At 35.7% G+C, this 26,777-nt stretch overlaps 1 protein-coding gene across 51 annotated transcripts in view; it reads right to left on the bottom strand.

Annotated features, from left to right (window-relative positions):
- bltp1 (bridge-like lipid transfer protein family member 1) overlaps positions 1-26,777 on the bottom strand; it is a 202,041-nt gene that overhangs the window by 97,796 nt on the left and 77,468 nt on the right. For all 51 annotated transcript variants that reach the window (XM_087278190.1, XM_087278191.1, XM_087278195.1 and 48 more), the window contains exons 28-39: positions 21,444-22,239; positions 19,832-19,902; positions 19,572-19,745; positions 18,206-18,326; positions 17,977-18,123; positions 17,763-17,884; positions 13,812-13,996; positions 13,017-13,238; positions 4,421-4,632; positions 4,197-4,348; positions 843-993; positions 560-712 (exon numbers count right to left, since the gene is read on the bottom strand). In XM_087278190.1, coding sequence (XP_087134316.1) covers positions 560-712; positions 843-993; positions 4,197-4,348; positions 4,421-4,632; positions 13,017-13,238; positions 13,812-13,996; positions 17,763-17,884; positions 17,977-18,123; positions 18,206-18,326; positions 19,572-19,745; positions 19,832-19,902; positions 21,444-22,239 — 2,506 coding nt within the window. The remainder of the gene's footprint in view (positions 1-559; positions 713-842; positions 994-4,196; positions 4,349-4,420; positions 4,633-13,016; positions 13,239-13,811; positions 13,997-17,762; positions 17,885-17,976; positions 18,124-18,205; positions 18,327-19,571; positions 19,746-19,831; positions 19,903-21,443; positions 22,240-26,777) is intronic.

The raw sequence follows: 26,777 nt of genomic DNA, 5'->3' as shown, positions 1-26,777 counted from the left end.
AGTTCTTAGGGATGCGGTGACACACAGTCAGATATTTCGCCGAACAGATCCGCCCCTTTTGGCGCTCATAAACAATCATAAAGCCCTCATGCTGCAGGAATGAGGAGGTCTGCTGAAGGTGCGCAGCTGTCGTGCAGTGAGGAGTTCTCGTATTTAATAATCTACGGCAGTTTGCGTTCAATGAACAGTAAGAATGATTAATAAATCCATATGATAGAGTCCCTTAAAAGTCACGTCTTGCTTTCAGTTTCGGGCTTTGGCGGGTTTTGCACGCACACTACAAGTGTACCGCGCCAAAGCCCAAGTGAACCGCGCTCAGGCCCACCTCTTCCAACCGAGCCAGGGCACGATTCAGCGCACTCATACTTCTCAAATGATCCGGGAAACGGGCCTGGGCACGGTACGGATAGCATAGTGTGAGTAGGCCCTTAGCTAACTGCAACTCTTTAATTAATAAAATATTCTCTACAGAATCATGGGTAATGTAGTATTCAACCAATCATTTTCCCCTCCAGAACCTAATTACTGCACGCTAAACACACACGCTTAATAGACTTACCATGGTGGCCTCTTCTATGATGGTATAATCCGCCTGCTGCAGGTAGCGATGTAGAATATTACACAGTAAGCAGGATGGGTTTTCGTGAAGGTACCGGGCTCGCTTTGTAACACGGTTATATTTGCTGCGAAAAGGAATGTGAATACTCTTCTTCTGTTGGATTAAATCAAACACACACACATATACATTCGCATTATCAGCTAAACCAAGTGCACAATTCTGCTGAAACACATTGTGCTTCAATCCAAGAACATCTAGCAATGTCAGTATTGAGAAGTCTGACCTCCAGAGCCTCGGTCATTATGCAGCCCATGACAGCACACACTCGCAGCGTGGCCTCCATGTCCAGTTTCTCAAGAGAGGATTTCAGCTGGTCAATGGGAACCAACCAGGCACCGACTGCAGGGGTCGCAGTGCTCAAGAGATTGAGCTGCCTGAAAATATAATTCGACAACACAGACCTCATTACACACTCAAACACTGATCTACAATTCCCTTTGAACCAGATAAAAGGCTTTGTAGCCAAGTTGAAATGATATCCAGTGTATGTTAACACTACTGGTATAGGCCAATCAGCCAACTATGGCCAAGTGGGCGATTTGCAGAAGTGGTTATTTCATTTAGTTTCATTCTTGTTAATGGGCACATTTGCTCATGTGTTTTTGATAATTGTATTTTAAACAACCGTAAAATAATTGTATATTGAAATTTTGGTAAACTTTTTATTAAAAATTATTCAATCTTGTATACAGAGGGCCCTTGCTATAACGGGGTTCACTTTTTGCAGCCTTGCGGATTTTTTCGTACAATTTGACATGCCTTTTTTCTACAGCGCATTGTGTTCTGCGTCCTGATTGGCTGTATATCATTGTCAATCAATCTCCTCAGTGCAGTTACTGTACGGTACAGAATGCGTTCAGCTTGGCATTGACCTAAATCAGTGTGACTCTGAAGCGCTGGACTGTGTGTTTGCAAGTTTTCTCCCTATAATGTGGAGGAAACATCCTGCATCATCAAAGGCACCTGCGGTAGCACCCAAAAGGCAGAGAAAGATGCTAACCATTGAACAAGAAGTTGGATCTCTGGACTTGCTAAAGGAAGGTAGAAGTTACGCGGCTGTGGGCGTCATTATAGAATAAATACTTGAAGATCAAATGATTTTGATCTTTGGTTTCTTTCTATAATACTGGACTTATTTTTCTATGAAGCATCAAACTTTGAGTTTTTAAACAAGAGAGAAAAGTGTGAAAATGTTAATGCCTGTCTGGGAAAAGTACAGTGCTTCCCATGCATAGACTTTACTTGTGCAGGCCGCCCAGGTATATTAACGGCCATCCAGGTATATTTAGTGATACTTTTTTTTTTGTACAATTATTATCATCCTTTAACACTTTTTTTTTTGTATTCGCCCAATATAAACAAACATACACGAGCGATTAAGTAGAGGAAAATCTTCTCTCCTTTACCTGTTCCATATTGCCCATTCTGTGTGCGCACTGCCAACTGTCACATGCTTTGCAGACCCACAGAGACCCGCACCTTTTGTGTCCAGCCGGGGTTTCTAAAATATCTCCTAAAATGTCTGAGATTTAGTTTTGCTTTTGTTTTCTAAGATGTGGTTAATTTTATGTGCACAGCCGAGAGAGCGAGAGAGACATTAAATTATTAATTCTGGAATCTAATTGACTCAGAAAAACTTAACTAAATACTCAGAGACTACGAAATTATATCTAAATTTGCTGCAGAATATTTGTACACTATTAGAAATGGGTAATCAACTCATTCGTCTTATTTAAATAATCAACACATTTTAATCTTGTTATTATTATGCATTTTAGAGATATTGTCTGTTTTTATTTCTTTTTTCTGTCATTTATTTCTGATTTGCTGTATATTTTGTTAATTTGATGATGCTAATATATTACATATTTTAAACATTTTAAATGCTGGCAACACTGTACAAAATGTCATGCCAATGCAGCAACCTGAACTTGAATGAGAGATAAAGAGAATCAGATTTGACCTGTCAGTGGGTGCACGTGGCTCCTGAATAGCATAAAAGAGAAATAGTGAATTTATTTCAACAGTCTTTTTAAACTTTATCCTATTAAAAAAAGCTTGAAAGAGAAAATAATGAAAACAGTGTTAAAAAGTTTTGTCGCACATTAGGGATGTAACGGTATCAGAATTTCACGGTACGATAATACCTCGGTATAAATGGCACGGTACGGTATTTATTGAATAATTTACAGGAAAAACAAAATAATGAAAAGACTCAAAAAAAGTGCCAAAAGTGTTTTTTACCTTAGCACTGAACATATCAATGACATACAAATTAGCCATCTATCTGTAAGTTTCGAAACAGGAACTTCAATTTTTCAATTTTAATAAAAAAAAACTATTAAACCATATAAAAAAAAATTAAGTTTCAATTTAGTATTGTTGAAAACTCATCACATTCAACATTTAATCACTCACTCACTTAGATAGAGATGGGTTTTTTAAGGAAAATTATCATATAACTATAATCCGGTAAAAGCTGGGATCTCTGGGCATGTTCCCTGCAACGGAAAAAAACCCTCTGATTTGGGACTGAGGTTGGGACAGAGAGATATGATTTAGCCAAAGTTGACAGCAGTGGGTAACGTTGTGCATTGTCTATCCACCACTTGAGAGGACAAGCCATGAGTGAGATAGAGGTCTCTTTGCGGGACAAGTCAATATCTGCATCAATCTAACAAGTGTGCTGTGTTCTGCAGTCCCCATGACTGTTTTTAGTCGTATTCCCGACTTATATTTCACCACAGTCTGGCAGTGCCTGCATACAGATTTTTTCTTTGTCTGTCACCTTTTCTCCTTTTTCGTATCTTTTTAGAAAGAAACCGAAATGCTTCCAGGGTAATATTGAAAAAAATTACTATTGCGGTATGACGGTATTTACAATATTGTTACATCCCTATCGCACATTGTTAACTACTTATGTGCTGTGGGTAAAAGTTGTGATTCAATCCGGCTACCACCAAAAGTATATTTCAAACCTGTGGGAAGCAATGAAAGTGTATAAAGTGTGTAGTAAAGGGTTTTACAGCCTTAAACCATTTATAATAATTGTAAAAAATAAAGCTTACTACTTCGCGGATTTCGCCTAAAGTGGGTTATTTTTTAAAAGTAACTCCCACGAATAACGAAGGACCTGTATATGAATGGTTACTATGCTTTAAAATATACAAGTAATAGATAAATAAAGAAATATTAATTATTATTAAGCCATATTTTCTCTCAATTTAAGAGACCACTCAAAAAGTATTATTTTCTCTGAATACACTAGATTAAGCAGGCATAAAATTAATGTTTCATTCTAAAAAGATCTAATAACATTTATTTCAAATAAAAATATTGTAATTTTAAGCATTATTTGAAGAAAATGACAACTTTCCCCCTCCAGTTGATGTATTAACTCTTCTGAAGTCAAAACATCTGTATTTTGTAGTCTAAGAATGAATATAAACACATTTAAACCCCTTCTTTTATTTTATGCAACCAAAAAAAGTCAGTTAAAATTTGTTTAGGATTATTTGTAACTAAAATACAAATTGCCAATGTTTAGAAAACCGAGTGTGTGCATTCACAGATGTACCTGGACATAACTGGAGCATGAGATCGAATGTTGGTCGGTGCAGCAAAACTAAACCAGATCTCCTTTATAGTGAGCTTCATGCTGCTGGAGTCTGGAGGAGGAGGCAGGAGGGGCAAATCCTTCTTCAGATCATCTGACTCCACTCCCTCATCCTGCACATGGGACAAACAGTGTGAGAAACGAATACCCCAAACATTAATTAAGAAGGCACATTATATAAACACCTGCTCGTCAGAGTCTGAATTGTTGTTAGGTTCAGATGCAGGGCTCTGTGCATCGTTGGGCAGGTTATCATCGGATACATCAGTGCTGTAGCCACTTCCGGTCTGAGAACCGCTGGAATCGTTTGATTTGGAGACTCCATCCCTGACGCCGCTGTCGGCACCACCCATCACCCCGAACGCACTGTAGAGAACAGCTCCTGACTGACGCCCACCTGAGGAAACAAATGCATATCTTAAAGTGGTCATGACCTGCCTTTTGTATTATCTTGTACTGTTCTCTAAAGGCCACTATCTGAATGATGTCTTCATGATTTTAAATAAAAAAATCCTCATAGTTTAGAATTGGCCATGTTCTATGCTGTTTTAGGGTGCTTTTACACCTGTAGATCGATTGTTTTGTTCTGAAACTAGGATTAAAATAGTCACAATGTTGCTTTTTGTTCTTGATGCATTTTTCTTTCACACAGCAAAGTTTCTAAACGAATTAAAATAGTTCAAAACAGGTAACGAGTCTCCTCACACTGGTCAGAGTTCCACAGATTTTGCTCAACTGTCATATGCCATTATTTTTTTGTATAACATGTCTTTATTGAGTTTTTTCAAGATTTTACAATAATTCAAGCCCCAATACCCAAAACTTACCCTAGAAAGGATTAGAAAAAAAAAAAAAAAGAAAGAAAGAAAAAAAAAATACTAATTTTATAGTAAATAATTAATTAATACAAATAAATAATAATAAAAATAATTAATAATAATAATAATAATAATAGTAATAGTAATAAATAAAAAAATATTTCTATATGCCATTATTTTAATTTATGGTGATGAGCAATAAGACATTATAAGCGAGAAGGTGCACTTTAATTATACATGACATCGTCACCATATATAAATCAGAGAGGTAAGAGTTTCTCATACATATCCTCATTTCATTTCAGTCAAGATCTATTAATCGATCAATCAATTGTGCATCATTTTAGTAACATTTACTTAGTTACAGGGCTGATAGTGGAAAAAAATCCTGAGCCTGAACTTTTTTTCCTTGCCCCTGAGGTGAGTAGGGGTGGGGGTACTATGCAACGCACTTTAAACATATAACTTGTGGGCCCCTGGGCCCAAATATATTAACAGCCTATGTGTAACCCTGATTATCATTATTGTCAAGTGGCTCTTTTTAGACACATGCCAGTAATGTCAGTGACACATGCCAGTGTCAGTGATCTTGTGACATGTGCCAGTAGGTGTCAGTATAAGCACGTTATAAGCACATTAATCTTATAAGTCTCTTTGCTTTAATATTTAAAAATCATTAGGCAAATGACACCTGTTATCTTACATGCATATATGTTATGAGTTTTCAACATGCATTTTATTATAACTTTTTAAAGGATATTATTTGAAATACCTTAAAATGAAAATAAGTTAAATAATAAAATAAATGAATGAATTAAAAACATAGAGAAGTCCATATTGTAGGGAACAAAGGAACTGCCAGGATGCAATAATATACAGTACAACAGATAAGTGTAACCCCTCCCATACATAAGCATGCCACAATAAATTTGACTGACATGTACTGTCAAATGACTATATTACGTACGGAAGTATGACTACGAATACATAAAATAAATGCGTTTAAATTAAAACATCGTGGAGTAGCTCAGCAAATAAACTAACTTGCGACGCGATAAATTAGGTTAAATGTCGCGTAATGATTAAATATGGTTTTGCTCGTGTTAATTAATGTCATAAGCTTCGCCGGATGTCGATGTCACTGCAGTGACCTGCAGCGCGACACTCTGAGTGACACAGGTCACTACACATGCCACTAGCGAGTGACACATGACAGTGGAAAACCGGACGTGCCACCGGAAGTGTCACTACACTCAGTGGCATGTGCCAGTGTCATCTGTACGTCAGATGTCGTGTCACTCCATGTTAAAACTGCTACTGTGAATCCGCGTTCAAGCGCACACAATAAGCTAAAACTCGCCCCAATCACCGGCAAAAACAAATAACAATGAATGTGTCGAGGAAAGAGTAAGGACATATCTTAATTATTTATTAATAAACTTATTCTGAGTCAGTGTCGCAAAGATCCTGACTTGCAATCTCCTCTTGGACTCGCCTTTAGAGATAAATTCATCTTTACGGATTACATGAAGGAGTTTTTTTGTTTTCGATTTGTTTTATTTCGTTAAGTAATAATTTAAAACTTTCTATAAATATAGGCCTATTTATTATGTCTGTGAGGCATATACAGTTTGCTTCATTAAGCGCTCCTGTTCAAAAACCAGACGACAGAAAGCGCATAATTTTGGTTTTCTTTATTTTATAAAAACGCTGTAACGTTTTTTGATGTATTACTCGTACTTTGTGAGCAAAAATGACGGATAACTTTAAATTGCTCCCACTGAAAAAATGCAAGTGATTGCTCTGGCGCCTCGATGTCCTGCAAGCTTTTTATAAGCAAATGCGCCTAATAGCACACATTCTTTAACGTTTAAGCTACCATTGTTTTATACTTGAACTGTTTTATATCTTTTATTTTAGGCAAGTCGTGCAGTGGCGTAGCGCAAAATGCAGAGGCCCCCCTGCAGGGATCGCTGACGGGGCCCCCTGATGAAGGGGGGGGGGATACGTCACACGTCAATTTGCATATCACTGGCGTCATCACGTTCTACCGTTTCTGTTTGTTTAACAGCCTATGGTTAATAAAGGGGTATTTATAATTGCACTACACTTTATATAAGCATGTTTATTTAACTTAATTTATTGCTGTTTGAATACAGTATGTCATTATAGATGTGTAGTGAATGTGCAGTAATCTCTCATATGTAATAAACTCAGACAAGTTCAGAAACTGTCACTAATATCTGTGATTGTGAACAAGAAAAGAATAAACGCTCCAATTAAATTGTTAAAATAAAGTAGAAGTACATCGGTTTGACTGTACAAGGGAAATACCTTCACACTGCCTGTGCTAAATCATTTGTCGTCGGTACGCAGAGGGGTGATCTGCTCTCGGGCTGCAGGTGGGAGAGGCTGCTGTACGAGGACTGACTGGGCCGCCTGTCAGTGCTGTGAGGCGGGGGAGGGGTCGGCGGCATCACACGCAGCTCGTTGAGAAGAGTAGGGACGGTACAGTATGGACAAATAACAGTCTAAAAAAAATCTCCAATAACACAAAAAAAAGTCGCTAGATTTGTCGCTAAGGGGGTCTGAAAAGTCGCTAAATCTAGTGACAAAGTCGCTAAGTTGGCAACATTGGCGGCAAGCAATCAGAATGAAGTAGTCCACCGCTTGAGAGGTGTTCAGAGAACACAGACCTGTGAACTTTGGTTCCGACCACAGTTGTTCCCAAGAGTTTGATTATTGCGTTCGCCGGTGGATTTTTAATTATTGAAAATCACGACGACGCGGGGCCCCCTAATCACGCGGGGCCCCCCCGCGGTGCGTGCCCTGCGGGCCCGTCCGCTACGCCACTGAAGTCGTGATGATCTGAGAAGGCAAACTGATCAAACAGACAATGATGGTCTTCCGCTGGGCGCTGTTCGTTAAAAAAAATATTATTTTTAACGAATAAAAAATGCTCCAAACGTTTTTCTAAATAAGCTGAATAAAAAACGAAACTAAATATAAACACTTTGCCATTAGGCTACATACAAAACTGAACTATTTCACAGCTGAAACACTAAGTTGTTTAAGGAGAAGGGGGAAATATATTTTTGTCCCGTCTTGCTTCACCGTTATTTCGAGAATAAACCCAGCGTAAATATGCACATGTCATTCCCAAAACATATCAGCGTATATGTGCCGAAAACGAAAGTTTCATACAAATTCTGAATGGATTATAGCCTGGAAAGTGCAAAGCACGCTCCCCTTATTATCACTAAAAAGCGTCACTAATCTTAGTTCATAGAGATCTCACAAAGATCCGTTATAATTTATAAAGCTCTCTAAATTACACAATTAATCTTTTATTTACATGGCGTTTACACTCAAAAGATGATTCACGAGCACACAAAATGGCACTTAATAAAAACCAATCCGGCGCTTTCAGCAGTGAGTGAATTCTGTGAATCTAGAGAAATAACAGATCAATATCCGTGAACCTGATTTTTTTTCCCCGCAGCTAGGCTTGCCACGATAGACGGTGTTGACGGTGATATCGGTGTTAAGACGCAACACCGGTGACATCACTTTTCTACCATGACACCGTCCCCACATTTGTTTTTTTTTTTAAGTATTCGTTTTTTTATTTATTTTTTTTATTAAACATTTATTTAAAATAAATGGAAAATATAATTATAAATAATTGACTTAAAACGCGAGCATGCTCTATAATTAAAATCAAAACATAGCTACAGTGCGTCATATTTCATTTACCACGTGAGGAGAAAAGAGGAGTCGAATTTACAGAAAGAGGATGGCGGACGATTTATTGTCAAAACGCAATGCAAAAGCGCATGTTTGGCAAAATTTTGGGTTCAAACCAAATGCATAAGAGAACCTGATATAATGAGGCAATCTGCAAACTTTGCCTGACAAAGGTGGCAGTATCTGGAAACATAACTAATTTATACACGCACCTTCATGTTTTAACTATGGGTGGGTCGCGGATAGATCAATGGCCATAAATACGCAACGCATACTCTCATTAAAAAAAAAAAATCACGCGACCATCATCTCACAATGTTTAATAATAAATATCTTTTTTTTATTAAAACGATTTAGCAATGCCGCGCCTTTGACAATCCATCTGCAGAGAAACATCGGCAACGTGAGGACTTTTTCCGAAGTTCAGCTGTTCTTATTTCCACTTGATTATGTGTTTAATGTCAAAAAAATCCATAATGTCTAGGCCAAAAAGATGGAATCCTGTGTGTGCGCACATCTTTTATAACTGAGGCCGCTCTCTTCAAAAACCGAAAGTTGCTTCTTCTGTCTGGCAATATTTCGGCTTTTAATATATTAAAAGTTTATTTAGATGAGCCAAAATTAAAAATTGCAATAAAGTAACTGAGATGTGCGGCCATCGAATCTGAGGACTGATTTCTCTCTCTCTCTCTCTCTCTCTCTCTCTCATTCAGACATCGAGCCACAACACAAGTCAAGTTGCAAAACTTAGGCAGGTGCAGCTGACAGGTAGAATAGCTGAAGCCTTTACGAAATCTGTCAAAATGCACCTCTGAAATTAATAGGCATAAATGTCTTTGAGCCAAAAAAAAGTCTATTGGTAGGATATCTGTAAAAACGCAATTGGAGCCAAAGATATGAGTTGTGTAGCCTATAAATTATAGGCCTATTAATTCTAATAAAATGAAAACTAAAATTAACAATTCATAGCATTTTTCGTTTGATAAAAATATACGTAAACGAAAAAAAATCAAAGGGTGGCTAATTTGTATTAATGTGTTTTAATTTTAATGAAAATATGCTCAGCATATTTAATTAACGGCTATACGCCGTCAATAGACAAACCATTCAAAACATATTATTTTACCGTGTACTGGGTTATAATGTATATTTTACAATAAAAACTCAACGTAGCATGTCTCGCTATCATTTAAAACGTGTAATTCATACCACACCAGAGCTGTGGACCTGTAGTGTTTAAACTTACAGGGCGGTTGGTCAATAGTCTTAATGCGCACTGAACTCCAATCCGAGGGACTCGACAGTTACTCGATAGACAACATTAAACTTGAGAGAATTAAAAAATAGAAGTTTTTTTTTAAAAGGAACAACGCGCAAATTTGCAACAAATAAAATAAAAATAAAACGTCTTGGCAGTGCTGTGTGTATTCCGCCACTGACAGTGTGAGACGCCCTTATGCTGCGCCTGTAACTGCCGCTTGTAAGAGAGATCAAAGCTGTATCGATAAAACCAAAAAGCAAGATCATTTAGTTATAAATATTCCATAACAATAGGCTACTTATCGAAATATTTATACATTTAGGCCTACATGTTGTTTATTGAGATTGTGTGATCTGTATAGGTTGTCTGATCTCTCCAGAAGCTGTAAACTGACACATGTGCGGTGATTAGCTCTGACGAGGCGCTTTTATTTAGCCTGCCCTTTGATTTTTTACATAATGTTCCAATTCTTATTTTTTTTTCATATAGTTTAAATATAAAATGAGTGCTCGCTTGTTTGTGATCATTATGCAAGGATCGGTTTATTCTTCAATAGCCTAAATTCGTTAATAATGTATTTTATAAACGGATTGTTCATAAGGACTAAGCTCATAATATATAACAAGGCGTTTATGGTTGTTATTTGTATAGTTCCAACTTACACAGTTTTTTTCAGCCTGTAGCAGTGTTGTGTTTTATTCGTTATGTAAATAAAAGTTATGTTTTGTTTAATAACAGGGATTTTTTTTGTAGTTTCCTTTCCGTCCATTCAAACAATTGACACCGAATTGGCAACTCCCGCAAAACTGAAAGTGAAAGTATTATACGCACGCATTTATAAGCTATTTAAAAGCAGAAAAAAGAGGAAATGAAAAAATGCCCACTCCCACGGTGATACCGGTATTACCGGTGTTGTCACATGTCGATTAACCGGTGGGGAAATTTCCTCACCGTCACAACCCTACCCGCAGCCACAGTACGCCGGAAATCCGGCGTGGTGCCGGAACGCTATCACCCCTGTAGTTAGTTATTAACAAATAATTAGTTATTTTAAAATAAAAATAATACATTTAATAACTTTTATTTATTATGTTTACATTATTAATTATTAGCTTAAAAACAGCTAGAATTATGCATTACGGGCTTTACATTACAGAGAGAAATAACAGATGAAGCGAGACTGACCTTAATAGTTCAGCATGCTTTCAATTTCGTATTCGACATGAAACACATTTACCAGTAGGAATGACATCCCATCCAACATATAATTATATGGCAGTTACATAGTTACCTACCATTACCTTGTACAAGCGATATCAGACCGGTTGTTTTAGTGAGGATCCAAACGCAATTGCGTTGTCCACATACACCGTAAAAAGTGATTAGTTACCTAAAGTGAGTAAACCAATTGCTTTAAAAGCAACAAGTTGACTTTACAAAAATAATGTATTAGTAAACACACTGTAACTTGGAACTTTTAAGCTGACTTAATTTTTAAAATTATGCTAATTGTATTGACTTTTTACAGAGCTAGACTAATTTGGCATGTCTGCTTTAAATAATTACTGTAATTATTGCAATATTACATATTTGGTGCTTTATTAAGTCTATAAAATCTACAATTATAGCCTATATGGAAAGACTGGAGTCTAGAAGAGCAGATTTATTTTACTCTATGTCATTTTGCTAGATGATAGATATAGAAAAGCCAGAAAAAATAATATAATAAAGGTGTATTGAAAAAAGGGATTAGTTTATTTATTTATTTTTTCTTATTTTCTTTTGTAAATTCAACTTGTTGCTTTTAGGGCAATTGGTTTACCCTCTTTAAATTACTAATCACTTTTTACAGTATATGTCCAAACCAACCGACCTAAGGCAGGCAAACGCGCCAGGTTCTGAAAGAAATGTCTAGGTGTGAAAGCACCCTTAATTACTGTTTAAAGAGACTCTTTTCACATGTGTGGGTTTTTCTGCAGAGTAAGTCATCATAGTTGGGTAAACTTGGAAAACAGTGAACGCAAATACTATATATTAATTTTTTTTTTTAACCAAATAATAATTGGCTAAAATAACAAAAGGAAACTCCACTATAGTCTTTTAATGACTTCCAGAAAAAGTGTGACACTGATAACGGCAGCCAGAATAGATACAAATAAACTTTACCATCCCAAGCATCGACACTGCATTAGAATGACCTCAATTATGCTTTTCAGGATTTTTTTTTTGTAATTTTTTTTTTTCCAAATCAAAATGTCAAAAACCTTTGAGGATTTAAGATGCAGATGTCAAGTGAAACAGGTCTATTGTTGTGGTGGATTACACATTTTAAAATGTTTCAAATGCTAAAGGACAGTTGTGCCTATTGATGCAAATTTCTACATGTGTTTTAAAGCCTACATCCTTCATGTGATTTCTGTCGAAAACGCTGATGAAAAGATTATGACATTTGAATACTGTCGTGTAGAAAATCTGCTCTAAAGGTACAACTAAATAAATTGCTAAATGAAATTCTCTTGACAAATGAAAGCCTAAAACCTACAACAAATCTGGAAAGTAATTGTGTTAGAAGAGCCAAAGAAAAAACTAAAAGTAAAATAAAAAAAATATAAAAACAAAAACAAAAAAATAAAACAAAATGAAATAAATGTATGAATGAATGAATAAATAACTACATAAAAAGAGTAGTAGTGGACACTGATCTTCTGTAAAAGCAGAGTTTACCCAGAATACTCCATATTACAAATTCACAACCTGTCGTTTTGGCAGACAATGGTGTTTTGGCTTCAATATAAGCTGTTTTTAGACAAGCAAGAAAGATTTGAGATCTGAGACTTACAAGACGTTAGTAGAGCACAACAACCTCTTATATGGCAAAATAACAACATAATTTTGATTTCTCTTTCCCTTTTATGCCAGCTGAAACTCATTTGATCGTTTACTTGAGTGTGATACCTTTAACAGTGAGGTTCTCGATCCCACATTCAAACATAATCCATCCCCATTTCTCAGGACTGGTCCCCAAGCGAGAGTGGTCAGGATTGTGTTCTGGCATGTGTTCAGTGGAGATCGAGGGCTCAGTCTCGTCCACCAACACAAAGTCATCAATTTCCTCCAAGCTGAAGAGAACCTTGGACTTCTCAAAAGGAATGGCAGTGATAGCACAAGCTCCGATATCTGTAATACAAATAATACATAAACATGGAACATGATTATACCCCAAAAGGCATTCAAAAATGTACAAAAATATTACAGCACAATTCAATTAAATCTTCCGGAGTGCATTTAAAGAGCAGCACTGAGCTATTTAAACAGTTTCTAATTCTAGTTTGCAACATCTTCTTCACTTGGTTTACATGAATTTCAGCTTTAAAACATTCTTCAGCTCTCTGAAACAATAATACAGTCACAACAAGTTTTTTTTTATTAATGTATGCCTCATCTAGTGCAAAAAAGTGAATTCTCAACGTATCAACAAAACAATTTCATTTGTTCTTGTTTAAAGTACTTTTTCTTTGTGTATAAGCCATTGAAGACTATAGTATGGCAATAGTTACACATGTTTGTGCACCAAGTAAGACAGAATTTACTCATTTAAGGAAGTTTGGTTCTTTCTTTTGGAAGACAATCGCTCTATTTATCATGCGTTTTGAAGAACAGTAGACCCTCAACATTCTCAAAAGCTATATAACAGACTGCAGGAGTGAGAAACATACATATGGGTATAAATGTGAGTGTATGCAATGATACCTGATGAGTCCAGGCCACGGAGTTGGCTGTGTATGCGGTGTATGTTGAGTCTGGCAGCGATCTCCTTGCCTTTCTCGATCCCGGCATTGGAGCGGAGAGAACCGCTGGACTGCGGTGCCATTTTAGATGCAGATGAAAACTTCTCCATCATAACAGAGGGCTTTTCGGTGTCCTCCACTATACCCCTACACATCACGCATTTACAGTTAGAGCAATACCAAGTAACAAAAGTACATCAAATATTATAAAAGTAATAATGTACAACACAATGTCTGAAAAAGTTGCAAATCAAGATGCACATTCTCTTTCATTCTTATTTTGTGAAAAGTACAAAGAACATATTTCCAGTGTTTTCACTTATAAGATAAACATATTTTGGAAATATGTTGAAATAAATTTTTGATTTTGTTGGCTGCAACATGCTCCAAAAAAGTTGATAGAGAGATAGAAGTGGTTATAGAAGCTAAAAACGAAACACTGGGAGGGGAACTAATATTATGTAAAGGCTTCGTCGTGGGTATAAAATAAGTATCTCAGGCTTTCCAAGCAAAGCTGGATCACTGCTCATCATTTTTGTCACAGGCCATGAGAGAATTGTGAAACAATTGAAAGGTCACATATCATAAAGTGACAGATCACCATTTACTCAGCCTTGACTTGTTCCAAACCATTGTTTCTTGTTTGATTTATAGAACTCAAAGAAGATATTTTGAAGATTGTTGAGAACCTGTAACCATTGATTTGCACTTTATTTGTTTTTCCTACCATGGAAGTCAATGGTTACCAGTTTCCAACATACTTCAAAATATCTTCTCTTGTGTTAAACAAACAACAAAAATATTCTAACTGGTTTGTAACAAGTCATAAGTAAATGACAACCACATTTTCATTTCATTTTTGGGTGAACTATCCCTTAAATGCAAAGCTACAAACAATTTAGGTCTTCTACCAACTAACATGTTAGATATTGTGAAGTATGTAATCTGTGCTGGAAGCCTTAGCTGAATATGCATTGGAAACCTCATATGGCAATGAATGAAAAACCTCTCACAGTCTGCTGATAAATCAAGAAATGCAGCTTGTAGACTGCAATGTCTTGTAAAACGTTAATAATAAGTACCCACAAATAAAAAATATAAATAAATAAATTGTAATTAGAAGAAACTAGTTGATGATGTAGCCCCATGTTAAACATGACTCTGCCCCAACTCTTCTTCTTTTTTCTTTTTTTTTTTTTTTACAGTGCGTTGCAGCCATCAAAATAAAAAATATGACATTTTATATTAACATAATTTAACTATATGGTTATTGAGAACATCTTTTCTTTGTACTTTGGTCAATTAAAAGTGCTGTCAAATGATTAACTGCAATTAATCATGTCCAAAATAAATTTTTATTTACAAAATATACTAGTGCGTACTGTGTATTATTTGTGTATATAAAAATATGAATGACTATATTGCATAAAATGCTTCTTTACATTTATATATAAATATTTGGTAACACTTTATGATAAGGTTGTATTAGTTATTGTTAGATAATGCATTTACTAACACGAACAAACAATAAGCAACATATTTATTACAGTGTTAGTTCATGTTAGTTAACATTAGTTAATGAAAATACAGTTGTTCGTTGTTAGTTCGTGTTAACGCACAGTGCATTAAGTAACGATAGCATGAATTTGGATTTTAATAACGCATTATTAAATGTAGAACTATGAATAACAAATGCTGTACAAGCATCATTCATACTTAATTAATGTTATTAAATGCATTAATTAATGAAACTTTATTTGTAAAGCGTGAAAAAAATAAATACAAATATATACACTACCTGACAAAAGACTTGTCGCCTATCCAATTTTTAGGAACAATAAATAATAACTTGACTTCTAGTTGATCATTTCTGGTGGCTTATATGAAAGACCTCTAGATTACGCTTATTTACCAAAACTAAATATGATCATGCCTCGATTTTTAATTATTTAATTAGGACAGTAAGGACTGATTTTGGTTAGACAAAAGTTTTTCACTTAACAGAAATAATGTACAGTACAGAATTTAAAGTCATGATGCAATGGAAAAAGAATTAATATTGTGTATGACTCCCATGAGCTTGGACGACTTCATCCAAACATCTCTGCAATGACTTAAATAACTTATTAACAAAGTCATCTGGAATGGCAAAGAAAGCATTCATGCAGGACTCCCAGAGTTCATCAAGATTCTTTGGATTTATCTTCAATACCTCCTTCTTTATTTTAACCTGGACATGCTCAATAATGTTCTATCTGGGGACTGGGTTCGCCAAACCTGGAGCAACTTCACCTTCTTTGCTTTCAGGAACTTTGATGTGATGGTAGAATTATGATAAGGAGCGCTATCCAGCTGAAGAAATTGCCCTCTCCTGTGGTTTGTAATGTAATGGGCAGTACAAATGTCTTGATGCCCCCATACTGAATGTAACCCTAAACCATGATTTTTCCTTTACCAAACTTGAATGATTTCTGTAAGATTTTTGGGTCCATGCAGGTTCCAATAGGCATTCTGCAGTATTTTTGATGATTGGGACGTAATTCAACAGATGATTCATTTCATGAAAAATCTACCTTCTGCCACTTTTCCAAATGATCAACTAGAAGTCAAGTTATTATTTTTTGCTCTTACAACTGGGATCAATGACAAGACTTTTGTCTGGGAGTGTGTGTAAATGCATTTCTTTTGTATACTTTTGTATTTTAGACATAGTCTGTGTGTGTATTTATACACATATACACAAATATACACAGTAACATAGACTAATCATGTTCCATACACTTTCGCTCTTCAGAGCACTCCAACAACCACTCCTCCATCACCGAAAGCCAGATAAGCATGTTTGTGTGATCTTTCTCTGAGTGAATACTTATTGAACAATTCAAATTTTGTCTGTCTTTTGGACCAGTAGTTTTTGAGAAATAATGAGAAAAGTACCGCCTTCGATTAAAATAGGAAGCATCACTTCAATTCACAGGCAAAAATGAACATTGCTTTAAGTCTTATTAAAAACCAAGGTCACAATATACTATTGTTGTGTTTAACTTGAAGTTAATGTTATATTTAATAACACTTTTATGAAGGTTTAAAATGATATAACTTCACAATCATTTAATTTTTCTGTCTTGTTTATTTTATTACAGCATGACAATTTAAAATAGTAAAAGATTAAATCTATGCAAATTACCGCTAACTTGACTGACCTTTTATGAATATAAACATCATCACAGCACAAAGATTACCCAAACAGCGTTTGCAGCCCAACTCTCATGGCCCATTCACACGGGGCTTGCGTCATCACCCACAAGTGACGTTTAAATATCCCTATTTCAAAGCATTTATTCATCAAAAGACCATTTGTTTAACAATTTGTGATAACATAATATTCACTTCCTAAAGACTGTAATACTGTGTGATGCATAAATTAAATGCCAATGCATATTGTCGTTGCCCCTCCTAAGCGACACTCGCACCTTTAGTTTGCCCACTGTCTATTTTCAAGCGCATTATGTGGACGTAGCAAACTTACTGAATTTTCTCAGAAACATATGGTAGGAGGGTTTCTGTTGTGCTCGGGAGTGAAAGAGTGAGAAATAAAGATTACACAGATATATAGCTTGTCTACGACCCGTAAGTATTTATTCAGAGACTGGCATTAAAAAGTAATCTGTATGGATCGTTGTGTATGGAATATGGTTAGTCTACGTTACACACATATATATTATGTACATACAATTTTTTGTCCTGGCTGCAGTTAATCGCCATTAATAGTTTAACAGCATTACCGATTAATTAAAGATTAAAAAGAATGAATAAATAAATTCTTCAATTAACATTTTTTTTCCAGAATTGGGGTTGTACTTTAAAAAACATAATAACCAAGACATTATAAGCGGGAATCGTTTGCAATTACCTATTCATGCGCAGCTGAGTCGCAATCCGGTCAAAACACAAGGCCACAAGAGACACGTGTGTGATGCTCTTGTTAGATGGTGAACTTTCTTCTACAGACGCCTGAAGCACACAGAGGTTCACCTGCAAACACACATGTACATATAGTCATCTTCTCAAATTTTACTTGGCAAGATCTCTCTCTCTTACACACAAACATATATACAAAGAGTTACCTTCGGGACAGTCACATTAGCTTGCAAACCCTTTATCTTGACATTGTCAGGTTTGATTGACAGGTCTGTTTGTCCATGTGGTGTGCTCAGAGACCCAGGAGTGGTTCCTTCGGTTTTCGATATTTTGTGCTCCTGTTTGGCTGCGCTCTGGAAAACACCACATTCGTCACGATCACATTAAGGACTAAGTGTGCTGTCACGCCTGTGTGTGTTAGTATTGATCACTTACAGACTCTGAGACAGTGGATTTGCTGATCTGATACACTTCATTAAGCACTTTCCCATGCAGGTCATCCAGGATTGATGCAGGGTGGCGAAAACTGGCAAAGTGAACCATAGACTCAATGTACCTGGTACAAACAACAAAAGATGACTTCACAAAAGCGGTGGCATTTATTCAAGATGGCAATAAATCAGTTGATGGAAACGGTTTTCTTTGCAGTGACATTTCATGTTCGAGCAAGCATGCTGAAGGTTTATTGCTTTTCTAAATATTCAAATGGATTTAGTTAAGTCTCAATCATGATTTGGATGCAGATGGTATTAGAAGGAAAAAAACTTTCTACTTCAAAGTAAAATAAACAGAAATAAAATATTAAATAATAATAATAATAAAACAAGTCAAAGCGAAAATAAAATTAAATAAACAAAACAAAATATAAAATACCATAAAATTAAATAAAAATATTAATAAATACAACAAAGCAAACATATATATATATATATATATATATATATATATATATATATATATATATGTATATATAAATATATATGTATATATATATATATATATATGTATATATATATATATAAAATAAAACAGAACAAAATAAAAATAACAATATAATCAAAAAGTAGTATAATAAAACAAAAGTAAATAAAAATTTATTATTAAATTTAAAATATTAAAGAAACAAAAACAAAATATAAAAAATTTAAAATGAAAAGTAAAATTTTTTTTTAAAAATTAAACAAATATAATATAATATAATAATAATAATAATAAAACAAAATAAAAAATAAAACTAAAAACTACAATTAAAATATAAAAACTCAAAATATAAAATAGCATAAAATAAAATAAAACAAAATACAAAATGAAATAGGTAAAATAAAAATAAATAAATAAAATAAAAATAAAATAAAGAAAAAATGAAGAAACAAAATAAATAAAAAAAAGAAAAGAAATATATAAAACAAAAATCATGCAACAAAAACATCTAAAAGTAATTTAAGGTAAAGCAAAAAAAAAAAAAAACACTAATTAAAACAAAAAATAAAAGAAAACCAAAACAAATAGAATAGCAAAGCAAAGCAAAAAAAAAAAAAAAAAAAAAAACAAGCTAAACAAATGATCTACAAGGAAAGAAAAAGAGTAAAACAAAGCATAAAAACAGGAAATAATATACAGAAACAAAAAGTATTACAGCCACATCTTTAAAAATACTGATTAATTAGCTTTTCAGATAATTTCAACTTTCGCTTTGATTATATAAAATTATTTTTAAACATACAATTACTTTTAAACAATTAACATAATTTTGATGTCACCAGGCCTTTAGCACATTTGGTTGGCTTATGTAATGTCTGACCTGTCCAGTGCTTCAACTACTAAAGGCGTCAGGACCACATTGACTGCCCCTTTAACTTCAACGATGGCTGTAGTTCTGGTTTGAGCAAGAGGCTGATCGACAGTCCAGTCCTCCGTCACCGTGTCTTCATCAGTGTTGTCCATCGCCCGCTTGTCAAGAGGTGTGTAAGGTGTGCTGCAGATGCAATCGCATGCTTGTATTAATCCTGCTGAATGACACTGGAAGCAGCACTGCTGATTTGTTATGATGTCTCACATTACCTGTTTATGTCACCCATCAGTTGAACTCCTCTGTCCAACAAAGAGCTGGCAGATAAACCAGCCTTTACCATCTATAAAAAGAACATGAATACAATCAGCAACAAACTTCATTAATGAAAAAGCAATACTAAATCAATGCACGTTTTAAAAACTCCAGTTGACCACTTTCCAAAACAAGCATGAATACATTTAAATCTCATTAAGTTAATTTTATTAACATTAAGGAAGTTCTAAAGGTAAATGGGGGGGCCAAACCAGTAATTGTGAGGTGTACCTAATAAAGTGGCAGGTGAGTGTATATTTATAAGCATTAACAGGTTCTTAACACTTTATAATAAATCAAATAAATATATTCCTAAAAAGTTGAGAACTTGCTTATGCTTACATACAGTCATGCACATAAATTTAAAACTTTATTCATTTGTTGATTATTTGATTAATTATTAATGCAATGTGAAAAGTTCCTGCCAAACGATTAGATTATTTGATTAGTGCTAAATTTTTCTTGAAAATTATAAATACAGTGCTCGGCATATATAAGTACGCCCCTCACAAATCCATCTTTTAAATTCATATTTTTAATAGGAAGCTATACACTATAATATTTGTGCATATACATTAGATTAGACAATACTGAAGCCAAATCTGGAGCTAAACTGACAAAATAATTTACGATAACAGTTCAAAGATTAGTCTACCCAAATTTATGTTATAGAAAAATATTAAATACAAATTCAAACAAGAGGAACAATCAGGGGAAGCAAACAAAATGAAAAAATTTAGTAGATATTTCGTAGGTTGTAATTTGTTTTGCAATATATATATATATATATATATATATATATATATATATATATATTTTTTTTTTTTCTCCATAATATTTTTATTTTTCGTTTTCAGTTTGTACACATTGAAATACAACATTTAACAAACATTTTACAACAATAACCTTGCTGCCTTTACAAATTATACAAAATATGAGAATATATATATATTAAAATATTATATTATATTAAAAACTAAAAGTAAACAACAAACAGTTTTGCTAAATTTTGCTTGAATTCAATTGTATTACGTTTAAATTTCTAAATATATTTGATGACTGAAATATTATTTTTATAAATATATCTGTTTAATAAATCTGTTTTGTTTAAATGCACTAAAATACATTGCCTATATTCACTGAGAAATGGATAAAAATTTTCATTTTCAAAAAGAGGTGTACCCAATTATGCTGAGCACTGTATGTTATACAGTAGGTTGCCTAATATAAATATACAAGTCAGGGAAAATCAACAAGTGATCAAAATAATCAAAATGTACTTTTCTTTATTCAATTCGCTTATTTTGGATTCACAACTGTGTAAGGCAGGGCTGCTCAACCCTGCTCCTGGAGATTTACCTTCCTGCAGATTTCAGTCGCAACCCATATCAAACACACCTGCCTATAATTATCAAGGGCTGTTTAGGTCCTGATTAATTGGTTCAGGTGTGTTTGATGAGGGTTGGAGCTAAACTTTGCAGGAAGGTAGATCTCCAGGAGCAGGGTTGAGCAGCCCTGGTGTAAGGAATATAGAAATCTATATAAAACTATTAATAAATATTAATATACCTTAAAAGTGGGGATGGACAATTGATCAAAGCAGGTAGAGCTCTCCTCACTCGTAGGCGTGTCCAAATCAAGTGGGCGGTGCAGAGAGGACTTGGATGTTCTCTTATTGGTCGGCTGCTTAACAGCCCAGTTTGACACATGATAATGTGCCAGATAGTTCTGGTAACAAGCCATCAAATGCGGCTGTGTTGTCAGAATTCCAGGATCCGCCTTCTCAGTTTCAATAGATCCCTCCTCCTCCAATCCAAGCGCAGAGACAAATGAGGCTTGGGAGGTGTGGCTAGGCAGCAGAGGGGGACGGATCTCATTGATTGACAGCGGTCCTTCAACACTGTGGTATATAGAGGTGCGGCTGTGTTCAGTGTGAGGCTGACCCTGCTGTCTCCGTCTGCGCTTTCTCCCTGGATATGTCCCAGGACCTTCATCGCTACTTATGGGCTCAAACTCCTCAGTAGCACTGAAGTAGGCTTCACTGTCAGCCACGGACATGGAGGAGTCAACGGAGCGATACTGATGGAAAGTGCTAGAATCAGCTGACGGCGTGAAAGGAAATGAGCCATAGCTTCTTCTCTGCCTTGGTGAGTCTAGAACGTTCTCATCGCTTCGGGAAACCTCGCTGCTAAATTGTACACCAGCAGGAGGCAAGGCTTTCTCTACGAACACAGCTGCTGATAGGCTCTTGGTGCTGCCGAGGCGTGCTGATTGGACAGAGGACTGGCGCTTTAATGGAGAGCGGAGAGGAGAGCGCAATGGTGGGCCTTCAGGGATAGGACAATCGGTTGTTACATTCATTAATCTGAAAACACAAAGACAGCAAATATTAAAAATAAATAAATAAAAAAGCAAATATGTTGGCAACTCAAGAAGCTGTTTTTATTCAGAACAGGATTTATTTTGGAGTTTTATTCTTGCAGTTATTGATGAACAAAAACTTTTTGTGACCGTCTACAAAATTCAATCAGTCTAGAAATCACAGAGTAATTTGTTTTTTGGAAAGAACACTTTAATTTACTTTATTCAGCTAGGGTGCATTACATTGATCAAAGGTGACAGTGCAGACATTTATAATGTTATCAAACAGTTTCTTTTGAACCCTATTTACAAACAAAAAACTTTTAGGATAGCTTTACCAACACAAAAATAAATTAGATTTTAAGTAACAATATATCTAAATAGAAAACATACATTTTGGTCAAAGAAATACATCCTAAGAAACGTCTTTCTAAAACATTAAAGAATAACATAAAATTGTAATACACAATATCACAATCTCTCGGTTTCACTGTGTACTTGATCAAATAAACACATTTGGAGAGCTTTAGGGTGCTTTCACACCAACACTTTTGTTTCAGAACCTGTCTCGTTTGCCCAGTTAGCGCGGTTCGTTTGGCATATGTGAAACCACCAATTGCTCTCGGATCCATGCCAAATCAATCGCTCCGAGATCGCTTGAATGAGGTGGTCTCGGCTCGATTGAAACGAACTCTGGAGCGGATCGATTGCAGTGAGAAAGCAAGCGATCCGACCGCGGTTATATCACCGTGTTTTATGGATATGTAATAGGCATACGGCTATATGAAGAGAGAATTATGAGTACTAGGGCGGGAGGTTTTGCGAGTCTCCAGTTACCCACAAACGAGTGATAATCTCCCGGTAATCTCGCGCCTCCTTCCTGGTCCTCAAATAGGCTACGTCGCGCACCCACATTTGTAATCTCTGTTTTGGAACAACTGGATCGATTCACAGGTGTAAAAGCACCCTAAGATATTTCAAAGTCAAAATTTTCAATTAGATGTGTGTTTATATCCTTGATTGTTAATATGATAAAAGCAAAAAGATGTTTACCTCATGTCAATATATGAATGAATAAATAAATAAATAAATAAATAAAGTTTAATAAACATTTTAAATAATAAAAACAAATTATATCAATATCTATTACAATTGGATAAAATTGTAACAGTTGTATATGGCCACATTTACGGCAGGTGTTAAGATACGTACTCATCAATCTGACCACAACTGGATGATGCTAAATGCAGGTATAAATTAGGGTTGGGCCGATAGATGATGCCATGGTCCATCACCGATGGATAATTGACAACACGATGCTGAGCCACGCCCCCATCGCTAACCCACTCGCGAAAAATACACAATTGGCCCGATTAACACTAATACGTCTTAGTGTTAAAATGGCATTTTAGAACGAAAATGATCCACATCCACACCGTGTTTTACCTAGCACACACACACACACACACACACACACACACACAGACAGACACGGACACAGCCACACACACACAGTCACACACACTGTCATGAGCACCGGAGAGTTTATCAAGGATGTACTGCTGGATCGCTTCTCACTATAGTTGTTAAACCCGATATTTAGTTAATCTTGCCTCTATCTAACGACTCTTAGTTCTTTTGAATCTCACAGCATCAGTACACTGCTTCAGTCTTTCACTTTCACACTAGTTAGTAACTTTAGTGAAAACCTCCGATACTGTTGTGCACCTTTGTTCCGACCAACCTCCCATGGAAAAAGTGACTGAAAGGTGGAAATTTGTGTGCAACTTATCTTTATTTAATAATGATTTGTTTATGGGTAAAACAAAGACCATGCGTGTCAGGTAGTTGAAATGGTAGGCTACAAATAATTAATTTGTTATGAATTAGTTATCTATTCATAAATAATTAATTCACCTCTGTCTATGACGACGATGCCATCGTCCATCGCCATGTTTCACATTAGACATCGTACGATGCAAAATTGGTTGACATCGCCCAACCCTAGTATAAATCATGTCTAAAACAATTTGAATTTGCTGAATGCCACAAAAGACCACCTACACTTGGCCTAATTTACAACAGAGAGATCAAACCTGAAAACATGCAAATAGAAAACCTTAAGAAATTGAGAAAATATCTTCATCAGCAAATTTTCACAATGCATGCAACAACAGAAACACACCGCAAATTGCACAGACCATAACCAAAAAGGTTTTTTAATTTATTTCAACATCTCGACTGTATGATTTCTTGTTGTTTGTATGTATTTTTATCCCTAATAATAAGACAATTTGTACAGATAATACCAAACTACTCATGACTTTTTTGAGTCCATCGACACATTTCCATTGTGGTCTCTGTTATTTGCGGCAGAATTATATTTCATTTGAATGAATTCGTTTGTGTGTGTTGTCAATCTAATGAAGATGTTTTCTCAATTTATTAGTGTTTTACTATTTGCATGCTTTCTTAAAGGTGCAGAAGGTGATTGTCTTCAGAAACATTTTTTGTTGTGCTTGCTGAAAGTCTCTTCACAGTCCAATAGTAATGATTAAAGTTAGTGATCTAAATGTATTTATATGTATTTTTATATTCTGGGTAGTGAATAAAACTAAAAAATGTTCATCCAATTAAATATTGTCGGGCCGACATCTCTCATAATTCCGATAAGTAACTCAAACTGTCAGTCAACAAATGCAGATTTGGGCTTTGCGCATCTCTGTTCACGCAGATTCGCCATTAGCATGTGCATGCCTGCATGAGCGCCGTATGTGCACGCCTAGACGAGCAACACGGCGAGACTGTCACAGTCGCGGCAAAATCAAATGCTGAATTGAAACTTTTTAAACTCCTGAATCAGTATTGCCGTTACTTTTGCACGCTGGAGGAAGAACAACACCACACCATGACTGAAGTATTTCTGTTAGACAGGTAATGTTCTTGTTTTGAGGGGGCATGGCTGAGAGCCGTGGGAACGGAGTGAGGCCACCGCGTAAGTGAATACACCTGCGGTGCGCACCTGCCGCGGATCCCACGGAAGGAGCTCTGGACAATAAAAGTAAAATGCCCGGGCCCGGTCCTCTCTCGGCTTCCTCTGCCATCGTTCCTCCTTTTATTGTCCAGAGCTCCTTCCGTGGGATCCGCGGCAGGTGCGCACCGCAGGTGTATTCACTTACGCGGTGGCCTCACTCCGTTCCCACGGCTCTCGGCCATGCCCCCTCGCCACAGTTCTGTTTTACAACTATATTAGTCACACAGAGTTGATGTAGAGTGTTTTGTGTTATGAATGGGTTCTATGCACAGACGTGTTGTTTAGCAACTGAAACCTCCCGGTGAAAGCTTGATGTGGCTATTTTCTGTTTCATAGGGGAGCTTTCACAGCATCAATGATGTAGATTTATATTCAATTTAACAACAAAACATCAGTAAATAACGCTGCTCCGCCTAGCCTGCTTGCTGAGCTGAAGTTGCTTTTATATTCACATTGGGTCATTTCAGAACACTGACAGCCTGTGACAGCTCCCTATTTTGTTAACCGCTACTCTGAATATTCAGTCTGAAATAGCATGTAAGTGTGGCTTAGTAATAAGTGCAAACTGCAGTTAAAGTCCACCATTTAATAATTTGTCAAACATTTTTTTTACTGATGTCCATATCAACACAGTCACTGTCTTTCTGCCCAGCGTCTGTGTATTGGTTCGCCTCTGTTAAAATCAGCGTGTGCCCAAACTAAAACTCCCATTTTTATGCAAATTTTTATGCACCTTTCCCTCCTCCGACACTACCCCCTAAACAGAGCTGGACACACCCACTTTCCTGACTTTTTCCAAACTAAACGTGTGAAAATAGGGCCTATAAGATACACAACAGAATTTCTGGATGGACACATCACTGTTTTGCTCTATCACTTTCTAAAGCTTTTAACATTTCAAAACTACATTATGAACACAGATATCAAACTGTACTATCAAATTTTAAATAGCTCTACCTCAGCAGCCCTTTGTGCATTGGTACCTAAACTCAACACAAGGACTGATCGTTCCACCAGATCTGTAACAAATGGATGTTTGCCAGTACCGGCTTTTAAAAACTGTTATGGACAGAGATCTTTCTTTTATGTATTCACAAGAGTCTGGAATGAGATCCCACAACATCTCAAAACAATACCAACACTGAGACTTTTTAAGAAATCCCATGCTCGTCATCTGATGGTCAACTATCGCTGTAGCCACTGAGATAGTAGCCTGCTTTTTTTCTTTATCTTAAATGTTTGGTGATTGTTTGTACTGTGTTGATGGATGAGATGTTTGTCTGTTTTTATGTTCTGCAGAGCAGGAACCTGCTGAAAAACAGCATTCATGCTGAGTCAGGCCCGATTATCTTTTAATCTTTTCCTGTTTAAAAATTAAAAATAAATAAATAAATAAATAAAACACCCAGCTGAAACAAGGGGTTTCATGGCCCTTTAATACAGTTTAGTAATTATAAAGTTTGATTTTTCATTATTATTGTTTATTTTGTACTTTTGCATCACAAGAG

The sequence above is a fragment of the Danio rerio genome, chromosome 13 (assembly GCF_052040795.2).
Source record: "Danio rerio strain M-AB ecotype USA chromosome 13, GRCz13ab, whole genome shotgun sequence".
Classification (NCBI taxonomy): domain Eukaryota; kingdom Metazoa; phylum Chordata; class Actinopteri; order Cypriniformes; family Danionidae; genus Danio; species Danio rerio.
The sequence above is the reverse complement of the archived record's forward strand: the minus strand, read 5'-3'. Positions and strand labels throughout refer to the sequence as shown.